The sequence below is a fragment of the Papilio polytes genome, unplaced genomic scaffold (assembly GCF_000836215.1).
Source record: "Papilio polytes unplaced genomic scaffold, Ppol_1.0 DF824047.1, whole genome shotgun sequence".
Lineage (NCBI taxonomy): Eukaryota > Metazoa > Arthropoda > Insecta > Lepidoptera > Papilionidae > Papilio > Papilio polytes.
The window spans coordinates 717,375-742,324 of record NW_013525157.1 but is presented as its reverse complement, the minus strand read 5'-3'; the positions used below and the strand labels follow the sequence as shown (position 1 = coordinate 742,324).

General features: G+C 33.0%; 4 protein-coding genes across 5 annotated transcripts in view; 2 read left to right on the top strand and 2 right to left on the bottom strand.

Moving 5' to 3' along the window:
* LOC106100667 (cullin-associated NEDD8-dissociated protein 1) overlaps positions 1-7,328 on the bottom strand; it is a gene marked incomplete in the record, with an annotated part of 18,361 nt that extends 11,033 nt beyond the window's left edge. The window contains 15 exon segments of the mRNA XM_013279626.1: positions 237-368; positions 496-624; positions 1,105-1,292; positions 1,676-1,881; positions 2,249-2,409; positions 3,445-3,578; positions 4,264-4,372; positions 4,693-4,866; positions 5,168-5,330; positions 5,657-5,814; positions 5,965-6,099; positions 6,381-6,594; positions 6,677-6,846; positions 6,961-7,139; positions 7,247-7,328. Of these exon segments, the coding sequence (XP_013135080.1) occupies positions 237-368; positions 496-624; positions 1,105-1,292; positions 1,676-1,881; positions 2,249-2,409; positions 3,445-3,578; positions 4,264-4,372; positions 4,693-4,866; positions 5,168-5,330; positions 5,657-5,814; positions 5,965-6,099; positions 6,381-6,594; positions 6,677-6,846; positions 6,961-7,002 (2,115 nt within the window).
* Positions 7,329-12,712: 5,384 nt separating this feature from the next.
* Positions 12,713-16,457, top strand: LOC106100603 (probable ATP-dependent RNA helicase Dbp73D). Its single transcript, XM_013279525.1, has 7 exons — positions 12,713-12,886; positions 13,171-13,492; positions 14,171-14,452; positions 14,529-14,706; positions 15,187-15,844; positions 15,918-16,098; positions 16,216-16,457. Exons 1-7 carry the CDS (start codon positions 12,864-12,866, stop codon positions 16,420-16,422), a joined length of 1,851 nt encoding a protein of 616 aa, XP_013134979.1. The 5' UTR covers positions 12,713-12,863; the 3' UTR covers positions 16,423-16,457.
* Positions 16,458-16,546: 89 nt separating this feature from the next.
* Positions 16,547-23,253, top strand: LOC106100602. The gene is made up of 2 exons (XM_013279524.1): positions 16,547-17,815; positions 18,049-23,253. The coding sequence occupies exons 1-2, from the start codon at positions 17,030-17,032 to the stop codon at positions 22,750-22,752; spliced, it is 5,490 nt and encodes a 1,829-aa protein (XP_013134978.1). The 5' UTR covers positions 16,547-17,029; the 3' UTR covers positions 22,753-23,253.
* A 249-nt stretch (positions 23,254-23,502) lies between these two features.
* On the bottom strand, positions 23,503-24,894 carry LOC106100604 (ankyrin repeat domain-containing protein 49-like). 2 transcript variants are annotated; one of them, XM_013279527.1, is made up of 4 exons: positions 24,788-24,894; positions 24,315-24,464; positions 23,832-24,137; positions 23,503-23,759 (listed from the first exon to the last, which is right to left on the bottom strand). In XM_013279527.1, exons 2-4 carry the CDS (start codon positions 24,373-24,375, stop codon positions 23,527-23,529), a joined length of 600 nt encoding a protein of 199 aa, XP_013134981.1. In that variant the 5' UTR covers positions 24,376-24,464; positions 24,788-24,894; the 3' UTR covers positions 23,503-23,526. The 2 variants fall into 2 exon arrangements, with proteins under 2 accessions (XP_013134981.1, XP_013134980.1); XM_013279526.1 differs by lacking the exon at positions 24,788-24,894 and having other exon boundaries at positions 24,315-24,730.
* Between the last annotated feature and the right edge of the window lie 56 nt (positions 24,895-24,950).

Below are 24,950 nucleotides of genomic sequence, written 5' to 3'. Positions count from 1 at the left end.
TATATATATATATATATATGGTCGAAGTCACGAGCAACAGCTATAAGAGATACTGCTGTCAGAGAATATGCAAAAACATAGAAAAAAAGAAAAGATAATATGACAGCTACACTACGTAAAGACAAGTGAGCAATCACAATTTTGTTTAACATCATGTCAGATATCCTTTTGGGTCTATACAAAATCAGTGTTTAGAAAGCATTTAGAACCTATGAAGATAACAGTAAAACACATACCTTACTCAGTAATTCAATACTGATATCATTACTGTAATTCTGCACAAGTGTGTCTAGCAACACTAACGTCGATAATTTCAAAGCTCTCTGATTTTTTCTTAGAAACGATCCCAAGATTGGTACTGCATCGGACTGAAAACAATATATAAATAGAAGAATATGGGAAATTACATTCAGATACAAAGAATAGCTAAAATAACCTTGATAAAAACATGGTTTACGTTAATATGAAATATTTTTATATAATTTAAATCCTTACCAATATAGGTCTCAAGTCGATACGTAGCGGGGATGCGGCGACTTTTGTGAGTGCTTTGACAGTTGTGAGTCGAGTAATCTCGTTGCGCAAGCGCTCCAGCAGTATCGGTAGACATACGGGAAGTTCATTCTAAAACAAAAACAAATTCATTTAAATATGTTTTAATAAAGATTATCAATCACTAAATATCGTTATTAGAATCACAGTAACGCTCAAAATTAGCGTTTATTGATAACACCATATTGGTTATCTGCTTTAAAATTGAACTACGTGTTGCTCGCGACTTCGTTCGCGTGGAGTTAATAAAATAAAATACCAAGTCAGTGGTTTTAGTTATAGTTATAATGATGGAAGACTTTTTGAAAACTGTTCAGTAATTTTTGAGTTATTCGAATACATACGGAAATACAAATCTTTCCTCGTTATAATATTAGTATAGATACACATTTAGGTCGAAATAAATAGAAAAGAAAGATTACATTTCTATTAATTCCATTTAGATATTTATTGTCAACAGATTTGGATAGTTTTAATATTTCAATTGCCAAAGCATGGGATAAAAAATAGCTTGTATTATTGACAAAAACACGCTGATGTGTATTCGTGTACCTGCAGATAATCCCCGAAGTGGCAGAGCAGCTGTCCGCAGGCGGCGATGGCGCGCTCCTTCACCTCCTGGTCCATGTCCGCGGCGCGCAGGCGCACCAGGGTGCACTCGAACATCGCCGGCACGAACTGGCGCAGCTCCCCGCACTCCGACGCCTCCGACCCCTCCTCGCCGACCAGCTCCATCTTTTCTAAAACACAATGTCGATACTACTTAACACTAGCTTTCGCCCGCGACTCCGTCCGCGTGAAATTTAAAACAAAAATGAGTAGCCTGTGTTTTTCCAGACTATCTACATCAATATGAAATTGGTCATCAAATTCGGTTCAGCCGTTTAGACTACAAACTTTAACAATCATCCATCCATCCATTTAAACTTTTACATTTATAATATTAGTATAATCCGTCGGGAAAAACACGTTAACTGACTGATATTACACAATAAAGTGGCAATTTTTTACTCATTATAACATTAGCGTTTAATTCTTTTTCATGTACTTATTTTTTTAATTCCGTTGTTAAATATTTCATTTAAAACCAAATACATTTATAGTGACCATGTCTCGCACTAACCGAGTGGTCGCATGACTTTGACCAGCGTCTGCAGTACCCGCAGCGCCTCCGCGGTGACCTTGTAGAAGGGGTCCTGCACGCTGGCCAGCACAGCGGGCAGCAGCGCGGCGACGTGCGGCCGCATGGTGTCGGGCGCGTGTCCGCGCACCAGGCACACCACGAACACCAGCGTCTCTATCTTCATCGACGAAGCCGTGCCCTTGTCACTGAACACACAACATATATTGTCCTTGAAGTCTAACCCCAAGTCACTATTTGGCTATTGTGACCTCTTGATACTTATCACATGTACACATATATTCATATAAGCCTCTATTCATGTCAGTATTGAAGCAACCGCCTCAGAAACATTTAAAGTAATACAATTTAGTTTTATAAATATGCTAAGGCATATAAATGTACTAGTTTTCGCCTCTGAATTCATCGACGCGGAATTTAAAAAAAAATGTTAGTGTTTTGTTAGATCCGTTACGATGTCTTGGGGATATGTACTAATAAAAATGAAGAAGTTTGTTGTATGTATGTATGTATGTATGTATGTATGTATGTATGTATGTATGTGGTGTGACGTACGTGAGTGCGGGGGTAAGCGCGCGCACGACTCGCGCGACGTGGTCGGCGAGGCAGCCGGGCGCGGCCGCCAGCAGCTCGCGTAGCAGCGCCAGCGCGCAGCCCCGCGCGCGCGCGCTGCGTCCGCGGATCACACGCAGCGCGCCGCGCACCACGCCGCCCACCTGCACAACCAATAGTAAACATCCTTCTAAACTAATCATATGTGGTAACCGCCATTCATTATCTTACGAGCTGTTCCCGTACAATTATCCACATCTATACTAATGTAATAAAGCGTAAACACACACTTCTTTGTTCTTTCACAATTCGTGGCATAAGATGTCAGCAATCACAGCATGTTTTAGAATAATTGATTCTTTAATACAAATCGCTACACTTACGTCACGCTTTAGGCTATATATTTTCACGCTATTAATCTTAGAGCGGTAAATACATTGGAAAAATCCTTCATGGGAAAGGGACCATAAACTATAAGCTACCAACATTAAGGAAGCAAGGTTATTATGGCAACAGTTATTTTGGCATTTGCAATTGAGAATTTGACAAATATAAGGAATAAAATACTTTTTTTATTATTTCACTAGCTGGTTCCGTGCGGCTTCACTTGCATTGTTTACATTTATGAAATGTCAAAATTCACAAATGACAACGAAGGCCTTTGACATTGGATAACAATTAATGTTACCATGCCAATCTTGTCTCCCTCATGTTGTTAGCTTGTAGTTTTTGTCCCTTTCCCGCATGACAGTTTTTACTAAATTATTTACTCCATATGTTTAATAGGGTGAAAACATATAGCTTAAAGTGTGTGGTAAGAGACGGGCTTTTTATTAATAAGAGAATTCTTCAAATTGTAATACATACTACATAACTAAGTAGTGTGTGTTTACGCTTTACTATATTAGTATAAATAATTATATAGGCAAACGAGCCGCGGTTACAACAAGGTATTCAAGAACGCTTATTAACATCTGCTATATTAGAGGAACTACAGTTGCTTTGACAATCTTGGAGGACCTAATACACTCGTTTTTATACACTCTAAGTTTGAACATAAAAAACTAACTTATGTACGCTGTATTGAAAACACTGGTTTATGAATATAAATTATTCCAATATTTTAAATACATAAAGTATTAAAAAAAACATATATTTCAGTTTTACAATTTATCAGAAATTAACTAGAATCAGCTCACCCTCTGTAGAAGTAAAGCCTGTGGAGAGTCATCAGAAGGCACGATGGGCATCTGCAGCGCGGGCGGCGGCCGCGTCGCTCTTAATAGCGCTGTGTAAGCGCTCAAAATATCACATTTCACATTTTCTTCGCGTTCTGTTAACAAACAATAACCAAATTATGATACAATAACTGTACCCATGTAGCTTCATCCGCTACACATTTTTATTTTATTGTTTACATTTAATTGCAAATGTTTTAAAGACAATATTGGTTTTTGCTATTGGCTACCAATTACCATTACAATATCAATCTTGCTTCTTTACTGTTATTGGCTTGCAGTTTGTGTCGATGGAATTTTTTTCACCCCTAAATTAAATAGCGTGAAAATATATCATATCATGTAGCAGGGCTTCTTGTTAAAAAAAAGTATTATTAAAAAATATACTCTGATAGCAACTACCTGCTAAGTGTGTTTACATTTTATTGTATAAGTATAGATATGAAGTTGCTCGCGACTTCGTCCGCTTGAAATTAAAAAAAAAACAATAACAAACAGCATATATTATTCACTGATAATGTAGTTTTTAATGGTGAAAGAATTTTTGAAATCATGCCAGTAGATTTTAAGTTATTTCAATACATACAAAAATACAAATTTTTCTTCCTTATAATATTAGTACAGATATAATCTCAAGACTGTTTGACCTTTAGCCTGATAACTGTACACTTTGACATAGCTCAGAAACAATGACATGGGTTACAAATAAATTTTTTAAATGGAATATATAAAGCGTAAAAATAACTATTTGGGCTGACTTTCATATCAAAATATTCATACCTTTAAATCTTGCAATCAATGCAGGAGACACCGTCTGATACATTTCCGCTAACAGCTCGTGTCGAGTCGCTATCACTGATTCAAGGCATTTGGCTGCGGCGCGGCGAACCTGTGTATTGAAATATGAAAATTCAATTACATGAAAAAAGTTGAAAAAAGACTCACGGCCATTTTAGTTGGTAACTCAAAGATAATCAACATAACCTCAAATTTTATATTTAACCAAAGGCATTTAAAAGATATGTAAACTAGATATAGTGGACAACATTTTTTCACCGGTAACTTCTTTGAAAGACCTTAGTTATAATATTGATATGTGGTTTGATGACTTATAAATAGATATGAGAATCATGTGAAAACTGTCTTAAATGACACTTATTTCTTGCTTCCTCTATATATTTTTAACCCTTTTTTTAACAATTAACTCACTTTCCAAGACATATCATCATCGTCAGAGTACTCTTCGGAATCAGATTCTGCATCCGCATCGGGCTCCACTGATTCATCTTCCATCTCTTCATCTTCACCTCCACCACCTTCTTCCTCGTCTTCATAGTTGTAGTTAGGATCATAAGTTATCATCTTCAAACATAACTCTATTATCTGTAATAACAAATATAATACAAGCTGTTGCTCGCGCCTCCGTCCATGTGAAATATAAAAAAAATAACCTGTTACTCTCTGAAAAATAGCTTTTTAATGGTGTAAGATTATTTCTAAATTATTTTTTGAGATATTATGTTACATACAAAAATACAAATCTTTCCTTTTTACATCAGTATATGAATTTTCAACATCTACTGATTTTAGTAATCACATTTTTGCAGCAAATCATAGTTTTAATACCATTTATCTTGAGTAAATAAAGATTTATTATTTGATAATTAAATTATGGAGTACTTACTGTTGGAATGTGAGGTTGCACTTCCTTAGGGCATTTAAGCACAAAAGCTTCAAGTGCCTGCAGACAGTGCTCACGCAACTCCTCATCGGCGTCGGTAGAATGTTCTAGAACTGGCGGGGCAACGCGCCACAGTTGCTCACCAAATCTATGACCGGCTTGTCGACTACATAACAAACAATATTGTCAGTTAAAAAATCGCATAAATCCTTTATCAATCATCAATTAATTAAAAATATATAACTTTATTTTAAATATATAATAAGTAAAAAAAAAGTATTACTAAATAGCGTTCTAACGCGATTTCGTCAGCGTTAATTAAAACAAATTGGTAAAGCCATTTTGGATTTACCCACAATAAACTTAGCCTTGCAAACATATGGACAAACATTTTTATCATTGTTAACTATCCACAACGGAAATACATCATGTTACTTGTATAGATATAGATTTCAAGGTTAGTTTTAACTAATATAAATGTAAATCTCTTACCATACAGACGCAATACACTGGATATGTGTACGACTGACACTGGCAGATGTGGATGAACTCAGCCCCTCCAGCAGGTGGTCAATGAGTTTACTGTACAGTGATGCATTGCAAGACATCACCAGATGTGATAGCGCCACTATTGTGCGTTTACGAACAGCCTGTATACAATTTAAGTTTATTTAAAAATAGTTAGATATAAATATTGCAAGCGCAAAATCTTTACTTGATATATACTTATCCATATTAAGTTTATTTGCTGTATTAATTTCATAAACATGTCTACAATATTTAAAAAGAAGTCATATTACCTGACGAGGAGAAGAAAGTTGAGGCAGCAAGGAATTCAATAACAATGGATGAAATGATATAAGCAGGCCTCCAAACCTACTTAGTAAATCTGCCAGGATGTCGAGTGCCTCCAACTGAACTGACACATCTTCTTGCTAATAATATAAATCATTATGTTAAATAAAATTCACACGAAACTTAATTCAAATTCAATCTTACCTTTCCATAACAAGATCATGTAAGTATAATTATGTCACAAGTTTACTGTCCTTAGAATTTCTGAATGTTCCAAATGTTATAACAAAATGCAAATGTTTTGTTGCAAATTTGATAGTTTCTACATGTTTACATTAAAATTACACTCAATTCTTTACACAATGTTTTTATTCTCATAATTGATTTTGTATTCTGGGAAATAAAAATACAAACAAACTACCTTTTCAATAGCACTACTCAGCTTTCCAGTTATTTTCTTACACACATTGGCAGCCAATGTATTTGAACCAAGTGGAAGTTCAGATATCACAGTTTTTAGGCCAATACTACTTATATCTCTTAATTGTTCAGTATCAGAGAGCATGTTTGCACAAAGGGTCTCAACAATGCCTTCAACCTGAAACTCCTTCACCTTATTTACAAGAGGACCAAGACTGAAAATAACAATATTAACTTTAACTACCATATTATTATTGATAACTTTAACAAATTATTCCAAAAAAGTTTTGTACTCACCATTTCACAGCTAAATTTTGGACTTCGCCGTTCTTGTCCTCTAGTAAACGTAAAAGCATTTTAACAACTTTTCTTTCCGAGTCATCATCAAGTTTTATACTATCTTTTTGTAGTTCGGTCATCAAATCATTTGTGGCCATAAATCTAAAGTCTTTGTCATTAGATGTCATCTGAAATAAATACATTAGGTATTTAATGTAATATTTTAGAATGTAGTTTCACGCTTTGGAATGTAATACTTGATTTATCGTAGAAATTATAACAAACGAAATGCGCCGGTTTACCTTCTCGAGAAGATGTGCTATTTGATAGGATACACTGGCCATTTTGACTGGATTTAGCCTACAAGTTTTTAGTATTTCAACTTAATAACTGTATTTTAAGCGTTTTTTTTTTTAATTTAAACACAAAATGAGGAAGCAAGAAACATTTGAATAAATTCTGAAATCCAACTTGGAAGCCACTGAAATGATCAAAAATTAATTAATTGCTATCAAATCTGACTGATGCAAATTAGGGATGGGATGCGTTCCGAACCGGAACTTTGGTGTAACGAATGATAATAAGAACCATACGACTTTGTATCGATTAAAGGCAAGCGAGCCGATGGTGAATCGGATCGAAATATAATCTTACTAATGTAAATGCGAAAGTTTAAATGGATAGATGGATGGTTAGACTTTGTAGCCTAAATGGCTGGACGGATCTCGATTAAAAATATTTATTCTAACCTATCTGTTGCACTCGTCCGCACGGATATAGATATACAAGTTTCTGTTGGCAGCCGACAATGTTATGAAATAAAAAAATACATTTAATGTCAGGGTAATTGTGACTTAGCTTGTCAGTTCGCGTCTTTATATTACGCATTTTGTGTGGTTTTTTAATATTATTCCATGGAAAAAGTGACGACAGTGTTTAAAAGTAGTATCAGAGTGGTGTTTTCGAATGTGGGAGGTATTATAATTGCGGAAAAGATGTAGGGGGTCCAGTAATTACAATTGAAAATATGAATCATCTTGTGTCTGCTGTAACGAAAATGTGATACCATTCGTTAACTCAACAAATTCCCTATTCCCAAGGGGACGTATGTATAATATGTTTTGTTTTGTAATTTCAAAAAATAAACAAGGATTTTTAATTTTACCATACTCTTTTACTTACGTAATAAGGAAATTACTGTGTGTACTCAGAAAGATACTGGCTGTCTGATGATTTTATACCGCATCGTTTCGTTCAAACCACGGGGCGTACCACATAGTTTGAATTGTGCGTCGATTGCACACAACAATTCTTAAGATTTCTATTATTCTCTAGATAAGCACTGATTTTCTAGTTACATTGTAAGGTACAAGTACTTCCTTTACAATTTGCGTTTTTGTTTTCTAACCGGAAGGATTTTCCTTAAATGTAGAAACATTACCTTGTTGGTAACCCTAAATACTCCGAGGCGCCCTCCTATTAATATCAAAAAGGTGCCACATCCTTGCAGGACCATATCATTTCAAGTGTCAACCAAATATGCTAAACGAAAAAAAACGAGAACGTCGGTGGCTCATGGGTTAGAACAATAATAATTGACTTCTAAGCCATGTACCAATATGATTTTGGATTTTTTGAATTTCATAGGTACATAATATACCCGACGTTCTCAAGGTAAAGGAAATCATCGTGAACGTGTATGAGTGCAGATAACCAACCGACACTGGGCGAGCCTGTTTTTCTATGGCCTAGTCACCCTTTATTAGGGCTTTACTAGGCTCCGAGCCCCTCAGTGGGGACGTATAGTGATCTGGCTATGATGAAAATCAACAACATACTAATCAATTCATCATTTTTTTATGGCATAACAAGCCGTCACCTAGAAATTTTGGCAAGGCGGAGTCAAAAAAGAATATCATCTATTACATTCCCGCGTGTAAAGTAAAAGTCCCGTCAAAATCGTCGAGCCGTTCCGGAGATAGCGATCGGCCTCCCGCCGTTGATCTAACATCATTGCATCATTTGTTTGCTGACATTATGGCATAAGCCTTATGATGCTAACTTACTGCAATTTCACCTTCGTGAAGTTAACCCCCTCACTTTCTTTTATTTACTTTTTCTTATGCAAATCGTTTGAGAATCGTTAGAGAGGGTTTGAGAGAAAGCTATTTTCGTTTGAGAGTTCCTACTTTCTCCGTAAAAGCAATGTCAATTTTTAGCGTGAAGTTGGCCCTCACACATCATTTTTTTAATCTTCTTTATACAAATCGCTAGAGAATCGTTAGAAAGAAATTGAGAGAAAAAAAAATCGTTTTGAAATCGTTAACATTCGAATCGATTTTACTTTTCTCCGAATTAAAAATGAAAGTCATTGACTTAGAAGGATCAATATTTTTCATCGGTAGAGAATCGTCTCAGAATGATTGAGAGAAGAAAAGAATCGTTTGAGAGTTCTTAGTTTTTCTGGAAAAAAAATTGAATCGTCTTAGCCCATAACTCAAAAAGTAGATGTCATACTATGTCACTTTCATTTTTGATTCGTCGATAAACTCTTAAAATATTTTTTCTTCTCTCATTCATTCTGAGACGATTCTCTAACGACGAGAAAAATTTGATTCTTCTGAGTCCATTGTCTTCATTTATAATTCTAAGAAAAGTAAAATCGATTCGATCGTTAATGACTTAAAAACTTAATTTTTTTTTACCAAAAAGCTAAGAACTCTCAAACGATTCTTTTCTTCTCTCAATCATTCTGAGACGATTCTCTAACGACGAGAAAAATTTGATACTTTTAGGTCTATTACTTTCATTTTTAATTCGAAGAAAACTAAAATTGATTCAACTAGTAACGACTTCGAAACTTAATTGTTTTGTACAAATAAACTAAGAACTTTCAAACGATTCTTTTCTTCTCTTAATCATTCTGAGACGATTCTCTAATGACGAGAAAAATTTGATACTTGTAGGTCCATTACTTTCATGTTTAATTCGAAGAAAAGTAAAATCGATTCGACTAGTAACGACTTCGAAACTTAATTTTTTTTTTTTACAAATAAACTAAGAACTTTCAAACGATTCTTTTCTTCTCTCAATCATTCTGAGACGAATCTCTAACGAAGAGGAAATTTTGATCATTCTAAGTCCATCATCTTCATTTTTAATTCGAACAAAATTAAAATCGATTCGAATGTTATCGACTTGAAAATTCGAAAATTTTTTTTCAGAAAAAGTAGGAACTCTCAAACGATTTTTTTCTTCTCTCAATCATTCTCAGACGGTTCTCTAACGACAAGAAAAAATTGATCTTTCTAAGTTCATTACATTCATTTTTAATTCGAATTAGAGTAAAATCGATTCGATCGTTATTGACTTAAAAATCAAAAAATTTTAACAGAAAAACTAAGAACTCTCAAACGATTCTATTCTTCTCTCAATCATTCTCAGACGATTCTCTAACGACGAGAAAAATTCGATTCTTCTATGGCTTTCATTTTTAATTCGGAGAAAAGTAAAATCGATTCGAATGTTATCGATTTCAAAATTTCTAATATTTTTTACAAAAAAAGTAAGAACTCTCAAACGATATTTCTTACCTCTCAATTTCTTTCTAACGATTCTCTAGCGATTTGCATAAAGAAGATTAAAAAAATGATGTGTGAGGGCCAACTTCACGCTAAAAATTGAAATTGCTTTTACGGACAAAATAGGAACTCTCAAACGAAAGTAGCTTTCTCTCAAACCCTCTGTAACGATTCTCAAACGATTTGCATAAAAAAAAGTAAACAAAGAGAAAGTGAGGTGGCTAACTTCACGGAGGTTGCAATTTCTCGTTATTGTTAATTATATACCAAAAAGTATAAGTTTTTATCGTCTTTACCTGAATAATCCTAAATGTAGATCAATAAATAGTAATCATATATTCATATATTGATATTGCTTGAAAACTGGGGGACCTTCGAAAGAAGCTAGGAATACTTTACTGTCTGGTAACTCTAAAAACTAGCAGGCACCCTCTTGTCAATGTCTTGACATTGAATGTCATAAGATCGGATCTTAAAGATCCTTGTAGTGCCGCAAGGTTATTGTGGCACCGTTTTGACATTGATAGGATGGCGCCTCTGAGTATTTAGGGTTACCAGCACGGTAATGTGCCCACATTAAAGGGAAATTCTTCCGTTGAGAAAACGAAAACACAAATTGTAATGGAAGTACTTGTACCTTACAATGTAACTAGAAAATCAGTGCTTAACTAGAGAATCATAGAAATCTTAATGATTGTTGTTTACAATCGACGCACAGTTCAAACTATATGGTACGCCCCGTGGTTTAAACGAAAAGATGCGGTATAAAATCATCAGACAGCCAGTATCTTGTTATATTTCTGAGTACACACAGTAATTTCTGTATTACGCAAGTGAAAGAGTAGGGTAAAAACCAAAATCCTTGTTTATTATAAAGTAGTATCAGAGAGGTTTTCTTCAAAGTGGGAGATATTTTTATCGCGGAAAAGAAGTAGGGGGTCCAGTAATTACAGTTGAAAATGTGAATCATCTTGTGTCTGTTGTAACGAAAATGTTATACCATTAGTTAACTCAAGAAATTCCCTATTCTCAAGGGGACGCATGAATAATATGTTTAGTTACGTAATTTCAAACTCTATCTGTTGTTAGTTTTGTCCATAGATGGCTCTAACGCTGAAAAATATTATTACATTAATTGCCACATTATACATTTTTTTTATATAAATCTGTTGTCCATTTTCACTTTGTTTGTTTTTAAATTAATTAATTAAATACGCGCTCATTATAGTTTATTTATCTTATCTCTGGCTATTAACGTGGATAATATTTAAACGGTGCTCCATCTTCACGTTTTTTGGTTTTAAATTAATTTATTAAGCGCTGATTAGAGACAACTTATATTAAAAAGACGCCCATAACTACCGTTCTGTACCTAATTGAATTGCCTCGCGTTCAAACGAACATCATGTTCATCAAAATTACAACGGATTTCTTAAGTCACATAAATTCAAATTAGCTACAAAGTACATTTTACACAATGTCTCGACTGTATATTCTTAAATACCTTTGGTTAAGACATACCTGTAATTTTTTTATCGCCGGATGCAGAGTTCAAGAATTCAAGACTACAATAATGTGCAGCACTGAATTCTCATTACAAAAATTTTTTACATGTTGCCTTGTTGTGTTTGTTCAACTGTTATATGACCGCTCGTCTATATATGACCTTATTATTAATATGTCCTAAGTAATACTAACATACTAGCAGTAAGTTAACATTGTGATGCAATTCCACGTACTGCTATCTATTGGCGAATAATGAAAACCTCGGTCTGAATGATTGGATCGCCATGGTAACTCAACTAAAACTGATGAATTGCAGATCAACTCACAGTTCGCTTATTCGCTTAGCTGAAGAAATTAAACAAACGCGTCTATTGAACGACTGTGAACTATCGATAATCGGAGTCCAAACATAAAAAAAATTGAACTAATATTGTTATTTACCAATTAATTAAATTAAGGGAGGGTTCTAGTCGTGTATATAGCGATAGCGATTACAATGATATAACGAATTTGTGTGTTTTAACGTAATTTACAAGTAATTGGTAATATGGTCGTATGTATATATTTTAAAGAAAGTCATTTGTGGTTATAAAGAGGAAAGATTTGTAATTTTATATTTTCGTTTCTATTGATATAACTCGAAAACTACTGGGTCGATTTTAAAAACTGTTTCATCGCCAGAAAGGTAATTTATCACGCGGGCCACGTCGCGAGCAACAGCTAGTATTCTTTATTTCTCATTAATGATTTAAGTTTACATAACCGAATGCAAAAACAGGGATTTTAATTTTGATCCATAAGATATAACTATGAATTATAAATGTATCGATTCCAACTTCGATGAAAGTATAAATTGAAATTCTAATGGATTCATTCACTCATTCATTCATTTTACACATCACTATGTGAAATGTAGGGACGTTTGTGTAAATGTTAAATGTCAAATGCTTTGACATATTGACAAATTGACAATTATCTTAACCAAAAGTAAGGTTATGATTTTGGTCTACATAGCTTTTTACTAAAATGTTTCATGCATAACTATATACGCTAAAAGTACATTAATGTTGCAAATCTCTATATTTTAAGTAACACATTTGTTGGATCAGTATTTTCTGATGGATTTATTTATTATTAATAGGTAATGTTATAGATATAATTGGTCATACTTGAGTGACCAAAAGATTTATGCGTTGTTTATCCACGTGAGATTGTTTAAACTTTATTTTACATCTGATAATTTGAATGAAGTAACAAATTTTATACATTTTATGGTAAAACAGCTTTTATGGTAAAACAGCTTTGTGGATTTCCATTTTAAGTTTAAGATCCTTGGATTGAATAACGCACTTTTGGAACATACATATGTTAAAATGTGCAATATTCTAGTATATCAGTGCTTATTAAAACGTTTAATTTATTCAGGTATAATGGAGAAAATATTGACGAAGATCTTATTGATAGAGAAACAAAACATCTTCAGAGGTTAAAGCAAAAAATTGAAGAGAGAAAGAAAACACATGAAAAACAAAAGGTGTTAAATGTCATAACTCTAAAGCAGGATGAAGAAAAAGTTTTAGACTCTAAAAACCAAGTACATGTAGAAAAAATTGTTTCTGTTGATCTTGAAGATGGTAATAAAAATTTACCTGATGAAAATAAGACAGAAAAAAGGAAGAAAGGTGCAAATGATAAAGGCAGTGAATTCAAAGTTCTTGGTTTAAATGACTTTGAGAAAAAGTCTCAGGTAATTCCCTTGCGTTATTATATTAACAAAATCAGTAGCTCAGAGGTTTGAGCATTTGACTTGTAATAAACAGGTCCTGGGATCACATCATGTACCAATGTGATATTCGCTTATTTAAATTTCATATGTACATAATTTACCCAACATTCTTACGGTGAAGGAAAACTTTGTGATGCAACCTGCACATATTGGTGAAGAAATTGCAGATATGTTTGAAGCCAACCAACCTGCACTGCGTCAGCATGGTTGACTAAGGCCTAGTCTCCCTAACTTAGGGTATACTACAAGCCTCTCAGAGAGGATGTATAGTGAGCCGGTGGTGATGATGATGATATTATCCATATACATATTGTAAAATTTAAGTGTCTGTTTGTAATATAAAACCAAAGATGATGTATTTGTATAGCTGATAAAGAATATTGCATTTAAAAATTTGTGTCTGTCTGTCGCAAGCCATGTTTGTTCCGGGTAATATCTGAAACGGGTGGGCGATTTCGACGGGACTTTGACTGAAAGATAACTGGTAGAAGTTAGATGCACACAGGAATGTGATAGATAACTTTAAAAAAAATCCGTGTAAACGAAGTTTGTATATGACAGCTTGTTAACATATAACATAGGGATGAAATTAATAGTATGTAGACTTTTTGTTGCATACTGATTTTGTTTTTTTTACAGGTACAACGAGTATTACCACATTGGCTTTCTCATCCCTACAGTGTTTCAAAAAGCCTTCAGAATTTAAATTGTAAGGTAGAAGATCAAACTTGGTTAACCAGCATATTGAAGACAACACTTCTCAGTGAAGGTGTAACTCACCTATTTCCTGTTCAAGAACAAGTTATACCATTTATATTGAATGAACATAAACTACCATATCCTTTATGGCCTCATGATATTTGTGTTTCTGCACCTACTGGTAGTGGAAAAACCTTAACATTTGTTTTACCAATTATTCAGGTAAAAAAATATTAATTACATTTGATTAATACATTAAATTGTAAATTAAAAATTACTTATTACTTGTCATTTTCAGGTATTAATGAATCAACTTGGACATTACATAAGAGCACTTATTGTTTTACCAGTACAAGAGTTAGCAGTACAAGTTTTTAAAGTATGTAAAAAGTACTGCACTAACACAGGTTTACGGACAGCTTTGTTGACTGGTTCAACACCTTTGCAGCAGGAGCAACAACAACTTATGAAATATAGTAAGTTTATCATTTTTTAAGACTTACTGTGGAATACTCAGTCCTTATTGGTAATTCCATGTATTTACTTCTTTATGGCCTCTTAAAAAAAAGGTCTTTTAATGGCCGGCAATGTATCTGCAGTTCCCCAGGCTTGTAGATGTCCATGGGCAACAGATTGAACAGTTTAAGGCAATCTTATACTCATTTACCTCCTCATATAAAAATAGTCCAATTAAAGTATACCATTAAAAGATTTGGGTCCTTCAAGAAGCGAGCCTATCATTTCCTCAAAGGCCGGCAACGCACCTGTAGTTCCTCTGGTGTTGCGGATGTCCATGGGCGTCGTTGTCCACCTTGGTGTTCACGCCGCTCGTTTGCCCCCTTTTATTATAAAAAAAAATTAAATTTGATATTTATTTCTTAATGTACTAACCTTGAAATATGCACTATGCTTTTGTATGTGTCTTTTTAAAATTAATACTGATAATCATATTACAGCAGAGTCATCTGGGTGGGTCAGTGAAGTTGACATCATTGTGTGCACAGCAGGGAGATTAGTAGAGCATTTGCAAAACACTGAAGGATTCTCTTTGAAACATTTGAAATTCCTAGTTATAGATGAGGCTGATAGGATCATGGACAACATACAGAATGACTGGCTGTATCACATGGATAGACATATAAGACATGAACATGAATTAAAAACAAATAAAGTTCCACATTTAAATTGGAATAGTATAAGTGATCAAAAATCATTACCTCACAAGTTACTTTTTTCTGCAACTTTAACACCTGATCCCGAACTATTAGAGCAATGGGGATTATTCCAGCCGAAACTTTTCTCTGTTGCACCGATTTCAGATTTTGATGGAGGTAGTTTGATAAAAAAGTATACAACACCAGATGAATTAATAGAAAATTATGTGGTATGTAATGCTGAAGAAAAACCACTTATTTTATTCCATCTACTAGTAGAAAAGAAATGGGATAAGGTGCTTTGTTTTACTAATTCAGCTCAATCAGTACACAGATTAGCTGTTCTTCTCAATGAATGGGGAAAAGAACAATGTCTTAAAGTATCCGAGTTATCATCAGCATTAGACAGAGTATCAAGAGAAAAAGTGCTTGATAAATTTAAACAATCCGAAGTTAATGTGTATGTAAATTATTTTGTATATTTGTTATTTGATAAGTAAAAGTTGGATTTCTGATTTTCTTTTTTTTTTCAGAATTATAAGCACTGATGCTTTAGCAAGAGGAATTGATATTCCCGATTGTAACTATGTTATATCATATGACCCACCAAGGAATATAAAAACGTATGTTCATAGAGTTGGTAGAACAGGAAGAGCAGGTAGAATAGGCCAAGCAGTGACAATTTTAACTCATAATCAATTAAATGTGTTTAAGGTAAGCTTTACTTTAATGATTAAATATTTCGTGAATCTTACTTGGCCAATCATCACTAATTAACATTAAACTTACTCTTATATAGGATCAAATATTGATTTTAATATTATATTTCAGGAACAAATACAGTCTAGTGGGAAAAGTGAAATAAAACAATTGGAAATATCAGAAGAATCATATAGACATTTGTTGCAAAGTTATGAATCTGCAATTCATGGAACAAAACAAATCATTCATACCGAAATAAATAACAAAGTGAAAAAGTCTATTGAGTTAAAAAGAGGAATGAAGAAAAAATCAAGGAAGCGAAAACATAACGAATAACATAAAAATTAATAGAAAAAAAATATTTTATTAATGTTTGTTTTATTTTACTTCATCGATTATAATAATGTTATACTCCAATATGTCAAGATCCAACATGATTCACAGTCCCTGATAAACACCAACAACCAATTTTGTACGCTTGGTTTCTTCTCCACAAAGCTACCCCAAGGAATTCGTATATAGTTGAACAAAGATGAAGTTGTTGAGAGAGCTAACGCTACCGGTTGTTACATACTGCAAGAAAATATGTAAAAATTAAGTGGACATACAAAATGGAAAGGCGCTAGTGACGTAGTGAGAGTAATTAAGATAATTTCGCTTAAGCTTGCTGGAACTGATATATTATCAATCTAAAAATATTACCCCTTTGGACTGAAATAAACTTTGGTAACATTTACCTAGACAAAATTATTATACAAACCGTCCGGCTCAATAGTGCCATAACCCACAGCCATAAAAAAATAATTCTACTTTATGACTCAACTTGAAATTTAATTTGACATTTATAAATTTGTAAATAAACGGCCCAACGGTTTTTAAAATAGAAAACTCAAGTTTCTCTTAATTCAAATATCTGTTTAAGTTACAATATTAAAGAAAAACGATGACAATGTCATCGACCACTGTGGTTCAATCTCATATAGGAACAATAACTTTTGCTAATCCCGTGAACTGTATTGAAGCTCATTTTTTATATCCTAAATTGGTCATCATAGAAGAAAGAAGAAAAGTGACTATTTTAGATATTGAGTCTGATTTTAACAATGATATAAATAAACCATTCGTTTTTGATTTGGAAGAAGGTATCACTGATAACATTTTGCTGGAACATCTTCTTTGGCTTATTCTTAAGTCTTATGTACTTGTAGTAATAAACATCAAGACAGGTACCTTAATTAATATAAGATGTAACAATTATGCAAACTATAAAATCTGCCAGTTTCTTAAATTTAATAATAATCTGGGTTTAATGAGTGAAAGTGGCGAGTGCCTTGCTTTGCCATTTTCAACTACAGAGTTGGATAATAACATGAAGCAAAATGAAAATGACATTGTCGTTGCTCTTGAAAAGTTACATATTTCTCGTACAGCATTAAAATCTCAGCAAAGTATTTGTTTATTGAATGAATTGAATGCTTACATTGAATCTGGTAAAGTGATTTTACAATGCAGTACAACAGGCATGATAGATGAATTATTCACTGACGCACTGTTAGAATATATTGTACCATGGACCCATTGTCTAATAATGGCTAATAAATCTAACATGTGGATGATTGATCTCAGAGATTTCAGTACCACATATCAATTTTCTAAGGAAGTCTCTAAATATTACCCACTTAAAGCTGTGAAACAAACATTCTATTACATATTATGGGATGAAGAAAAGGTGAGTTAAACTTAAATTCACACTCTTATATAGCAAAAACTATTATCCTTTACCAATTGTGGTGGGAACTAACCAGTTTCTGCAATGGACTGTATTATATTTAATGTAATATATGAAAAAAAAAGATTAACATCATGATACTTTTTATTTTACTATTCAAAATATCAGTATAACAAAATTTTCATATTTGCAGAGAATAACAAATATAACAAAATATCCTGATTTTCTTCCAGGTGCAAATTAAAAGTGCTTCAATCTGTCAAAGTGAAAATAATGAATCTGAAGTTTCAAATAATAAACTAACAAGTAAAACTACTCAAGATAATCTTAAAGTGCAGTTGAACACTATTGTCAGTTCAGTAATGTCTAATGTAAAACCTGCCCAGGTATTACCACAGCTGCAGTCATTATTTAACAACATAACTGATTTTAATTTTCTCATCAATACTGCCATAAAACTTTGTAAACAAAACATTTCATATAAAGTTATTGTTTATCCTCTTCAAGCAAAAATTTTAAGCATAAATGATAATGTTTTGGTAAACTTAATTACAGATTTAACAAATAAAATAGATTTACTAGAGTATATATTATTTAGAGGTAATAACTTTTATGAAGATGTTGATCTGTTTGAACTCAACTTTATACAGTTATGTATTTTATTTATATCTAAATCAGATCTGGATCTGGCTTCAATCTGTTGGTTAAAGTATTCTGAAATGAGGCTCACAATTCAACATAATGACATAGTCAATTTTCTCAATGCTATTCCATTTAACATCAAAATTGGAGCTTTAATTATTTGGTTAAATAATTTTGTGCCATCTATTTTAGAAGAAAATCCTTTTTATGTTGATTTATTTGTTAAATGGACCACAGAAAGAATTTTTCATTTAGAAAAATCACCGTATTGGCCTAAAATAGGATTAAAACTTATACAAGAGATTATTAATGTTCTAGAAACATCAATAAAGACAATATCAATAAGGCCAATGTCATTGGATGATTTAGATATATTGAAAGATCGAATTAATTATATAATGGAACTCAAAGAGAAGTACAAAATAAATATGCTGCTAAGTGAGTTGAGCTCTCAGAATCCCACAGAAGTGGCTGTAATAGTGTTACGTCGTTGTTACACCGAAGATTTAGAGGAGTTTCTTCAAAATAATTTACCCAGTTATGCTACTAGACATTTGTTTGATTTAGATGATTTATTATATTCATTTATTGAAAGTGAAGCAGCAGTCAGTGGAGGTAGTGTGGACGGTGTCCGTTTGCAACTGTTACTCAATGCTTTTCGTTCAAACAGTAACAAACTTAAATGTCTTTTACAAGTTTTGAAAGTGTTAGATGTACCATGGAACAGTAAAATATTAGAACTTGCTGTTACTGCGGCTGCGTCGGCCAACACTGACTTCACAGTCACAGATGAAGATAGAATTTTAGCGCAAGATATACACATTGAATTAAACTATGCAAAAGTGAAGGTAGTTTTGAAGAAATATAATTTTCCTTTATCATGCACCGATTATAATTTAGTTATGCATAAAATAATTGATGCTGCATCTATTGATCTATGTGATTTAAAAGTAATAACTACAGTATTACCACAGTATGCAAATACCAGTAGTATATTATATATTGATAGATGTCTACAAAATTGTGAAACTCAATCGGCATTACATTTTTTTGAACAATTGCCAAGTAAAGACAAAAAAATGTTACTCAAAACAATAATCAACAAATACGAACTTATAAACATTGGGACAAATTTTAATGCTACTCTTGAAAGAAATTATCTTGATTTTTTGAAAGGTACAAAATCAGTTAATGAGATTCAAATGAAAACTTTGGAAAACATGTATCATTTGAAAAACTCATATGACATAAAATTGAGTATTAATGGCATGTATAAAGAAAGTTGTTGTAAAAGAGAAGTGGATAAATGGATTCAAAATGATGGCGCATCAGCAAGTTCAGGGCGTGGTAGATGTTTAACAAAGTTGGTAAATAAGGATTTATGTAGAAATTCAGCTTTAATAGCACTTTTGCGGCGAACATCTACAAGTCAAGAAGTCTGCAAAGTCATTGAATGTATGATAACATCTGACCCATGTAGTCAAAAAATGACCCAAATATTGCAATCTTTCAAAGATGGAAATAATTCTAGGCTCTTAATAGAATGCAATAATGTTTTAACACAATTGGTGTTGAATTGTGATGAAGAAGATATACATGTTTTAATTACAAGGATGTCTATTTTAAATTCATTAATTAATATGAATGTGGTATTGAAGAACTTATCAGTGGCATGGAAATTCCATTATATATTTTTACCAATTTCTTCAGTCAATGCATTAAATGATTTGATTGATTTTTATAGTAAAATAGCAACAGATGAATTCAATTTGGAAAAGGAAATTCTAAACATAAGTAATAAAAACGATTTAATTCCATTCAGGATAATTTCATATCTTATGGTAACAGTATTTGAAATGGAAAGAAGTTCATGTGATGAATTGTTGAAAGTAAGAGATGGATTAGCGAGAAAACTGTTAACTAAAATAACATCGTTGCAAGACGTTGATAACGCATTACTGACCATTTTATTAATCATTTTAACTCGATTTGAAGATGAGAAGGATAATATGTGGGTATTAGAAATTCTACGTGGACAAAGCGAAACGTTGGCGCCTTCCATTATGCATTTTTTATCGGTTTCGGTGACACGAAGTATATTTGGATTGAGTACAATTTTGCCTGGAAACGTAATAGCTTACCCTCCTCAATATATGTTAAAATCAAAATTCAATATAGAATTGTCAGAAATAGCTTTGCCAGATGGGACTGAAGAAACTTGGGATGTTAAAGTTGTTCTCTTCCATGTATTGAGACAGTATCCTAATACTACGCTAGAACGGCTTCATGATTTATGTCGTACTTTCAATGTAAGTTTAGATGATGGTTTGTCTTTGTTGCTTGTATCTGTCTTAATTAATTGGAATTTAAAGTATAAGTTGATCGAGGATGATCTCGGTTGTCGTAAACTAAAATTGGAAAGTGATGAGAGAGAATTGATATTAAAATGCCACATAATTTGGGATAGCATAGAAAAAAGGAATTTCATTCAGGATATATTAAACGATTTTTGGAAAAGTGGTGAAATTATATTGCATGGTTCAGTAATATCGATTAATCCCTATTATTATGAGGTATACTTTTGTATATATCTCTTGTTATTTGGTTCGAGTGCAGACCTCCGGAATAATAAGGAATATTTCTTATTACATTATTTAAAATATTATAAGAGAAAGGGAACTCCAAAGCAATATGAATATGAAATGTTTTCTGTAAAAGGTATGTTTCCAGAAATAGGCTATTACCGACTACCTTTTCATCTTTTTATGCGAGAGGATATGTGGACTCACCTGAAATCTGAAATAACTTTAGAAACGTATGAACGATGGCTTCAAATTGTTTCAATATTATCGCTTAATAAAGATTTGCAAACGGCAAGGGATATGATTTGTAGCAATGCGGTGAAACAAACTATGACTTCGAGAACAAAAAGTGAAGAAGCGACTCCAAGTTCAAAGGAGAATGAACCGTGGCGCTTAACGTCAAGAGAAGAGCCGTTGCTTCGTACAGCTCATAAGTGTGTCCGCCACATTGCCAATATGGAATGGGCCGGGGCATGTCTGTTCTATGTTCTACAAGGCTGCGCGCGTGGGGCTGATCAAGTGGCGGCAGCACATTTATGTTTTCAGTTTTCTCAGCGTTGGGCAACTCTTCAGCCTGGAAATCGCGCCCTTCGGCAAATGGAACGGTTATACGCTACTTTATCGACACGGCATGCATTGCATAACATAGATTGGGCTTGTGAAGAATTTATTCGATTATCAACTGAACCAGCACAACTTATTCATGCAATGTACCTTCATCCTGATTTCGTTAATAAGATCGCACGCTATGACGTTAATCGTGCCGCCAATGAAATAGCAGACAAAAATAATATAAACATAAGTTCTATACGAATACAAATATTAGAAAATCTACTGGAAAAAAACGAGAAAGAAACCGATACTTTGCCTGGACTAAACACAAAAGAACTTATAACTGCTAAGTATATACTGAAAGCAACGTGTTCAAAAATGGCAGCTATTTATTTGTCTAGAATTGCTTTAGACGACGAATGTGAATTTAATAAATTCAAAAAACTTAGAGCTTTTCAATGTTTGCTGAGTGTTGTAGATCCTGACACTGCAGTTAAAGTCACTAACCGGGAACGTGATTCTCTTTGGTGTTTACTTTTGGAATTATTGTATGTTGTAAATCTTGAAAAAATTGACATGCCCTGGGTAGTTGCAACATTTGTACAAGATAAGGTTCAAGCCCTTCAACAATTGCTCCAAGTTGCTAACGGAAATATTGAAGGCTTAAAAATCGCCGCTGCACTGGCTTGCAGATACGGAGATGTACATCTTATACATGAGCTAATTCCTTTACTAGTTCGAGCATCGTTACACGACGAATTAACACCTTTACTATTAAAATCCTGCAATTCTCTTGATGAAGTTACATACACGGCATGGCGTGCAGTTATGTTTACGCCTTTCCAGAGGGCAGATTACCCCATTACAGAACGACAAAAGAAGAAATGTCTAAAGGTTTTAAATTTACTACCCGTTTGTCCTTTGATAAAAGATGAAGATTTGTTAGAGATATGGAAACATTGCGTGCGTTGTAAATGCTTAGGTCTCGGTTGCTTAGTTTTACCATACATGACACCACAAACTCGGCAAAAATTAACGGAACTTCAAAAAATTGATAGAAGAAATCTTATAATAAGTATCAAAAATTTACATGCAGAGTCATATCTTGTTCCTGGTGCTATGATTGCTCTTGAGAATTTAGGTTCAAAAACATACAGGTAAATATTATTTAATTTTTCAAATATCTTGATATTGCCCCATCACTTTACAGTTATGTTTTGCATAGCAAATCATATGGTGTCCAAGATAATTGAAAAATACTGTAAAAACGAAAAATCATCATCACTCAGACATCACTCATGTAAACCAATCCACAAAGCTGAGACTTTAACAATCATATAACTGTAAATATTAGCTTTGGAATTTGATAGTAATGTTTTCCATCAATTTTTAACAAATGATTGTAATATTCTGTCAAAAATTTTGTAAAAAACTATTTCTTTTGCAAATGATGATTTGCTCATAAAAAATCTTTTGATCAGAATGAAAGATTTTTTTTATCTTACCTTTAATAAAATCTGAATTGGTACCTATGTTTGTATTATACTAAGTAACATGGTCTATATGTGATATTACAAAATGTTATGAAAAGGTCTACTGGTCAGATGGCAGGAACAAATGTATATTTATAATGTTAATTTGTAAATAAATAAATGGAAAAGATATTCGATTTTTCTTTACTACTTTCAATCTACTTTTACCAATAAAACATAAAATAAAAATTACATAAAATATTTTTTTGTTAGCATTTGAGATTACACTAATAATAGATTGAATTAAAAATCTTTGTTAGTAACTCTTGAGTCTTGAATGAAGACAACCTGAATATGCTAATGTATACTTACAATACTTGGAAGAAGATTCCTTACTTGAATCTCATGTAAACATTGACGGTAAATAAATTTATCCAGGCAAGATATTACATGAATCTTTTATTCATCTAAAAAATGGATTGCAAGTAAATGACAATGATTTTATATGATTCACCGCTGGCAGTGCCATCTCAAATAAAGGACCATAAATTCCATGACCACGAGCAAGTTGTTCGGGTGTTTCATTTGATTTATTTTTTCTCTGAGCAATATTTACAATGTCTTCTCTTAATAATAATAAAATTAAAGTTGATTTACTATGGCTTAGAGCTGATGCTAAATGCAATGGTGTTTGTTCTGCAACAATAAATAATATACAATTATTATTTTTACAGAATAACATTAGATATTAGACCATTTTTCAATTACCTCCATCAGATAAAGCAGCTGGATCAGCTCCTGCTGCTAATAGCCTTGCAGCAGCTACATAATTATTCCAATTGCATGCGGAATGTAATGGGGTCCATCCTACCTCAGTTCTTGCAATTACTTTTGCACTTGTACTCAGCAAGTATGAAATACAAGCTAAATGATTTCCATATGCGGCACGGTGAAGTGGGGTATAACCATCTGAATCGCTTACATGCACTAGACTGGGATTAGTTTTTATGATTTCCTTTAAAACATCTAATTCTCCATTTTCAGCTGCCCATAAGACATAATCAACTGGATCATCTAAAAATAATATAAAAACTGGGATATGTAATGTTATTTATTTAAAAAGTAAAGAGTGTGAGTTTGTGAGTATATGAAGACTGTGTAGGACCGATCAGAAGGATGATAAATAATATTTATGGGTTTAATGGGATTTTTTCCCATTGGGCTGATGGCAACTAGGGGTTGACTACACACCTTTTGGATTTTTCACAATGTCTACGTCTTGATCAGCATCGTCCCATCCAGAAACAAACATCCCAGATGTCTCAGGATTTCTTTTACGTCGCTCAATCTCTTTGGCGATTTCTTCATAATTTCGAACATTCACAGATTCCTCTTCTGAATCTGACATTATTTACAATTATTTTGACGGATTAACTCCACCAATTTATAGAGCAAATCCGATGACTATGTTTATTGGGACATGTTTTGTTTTCTTGGATTAATTGTGCTTGTTGAAAAGTTGAAATAACTTGATCGATTTGACAATTAATTCATTGGGACAACATTTATCATATCGTGATAGAGACGATATAACTTAAGCAGTGCGTTAACTTTGATTTATTTTGGTATTAGCCAATAGCCACAAAACATTGTTCCTAAATAAGTATTATTAAAAATTGTTGCCCGCTTATAACTATTTATCTTTATGTAAAGAAATTACTCACATGCAGAACTTTGATGATGGTGTACATCAGGGGATATTTTATCGAAGTACTGAATTAGTAAAATTTACTTCCCAAATAGAGGATACGATGCTACAAAGTTATATCGTCTTATTAAAAAACAATTGTCAAATACATCAAGTAGTTTTACGACACAAATATAATA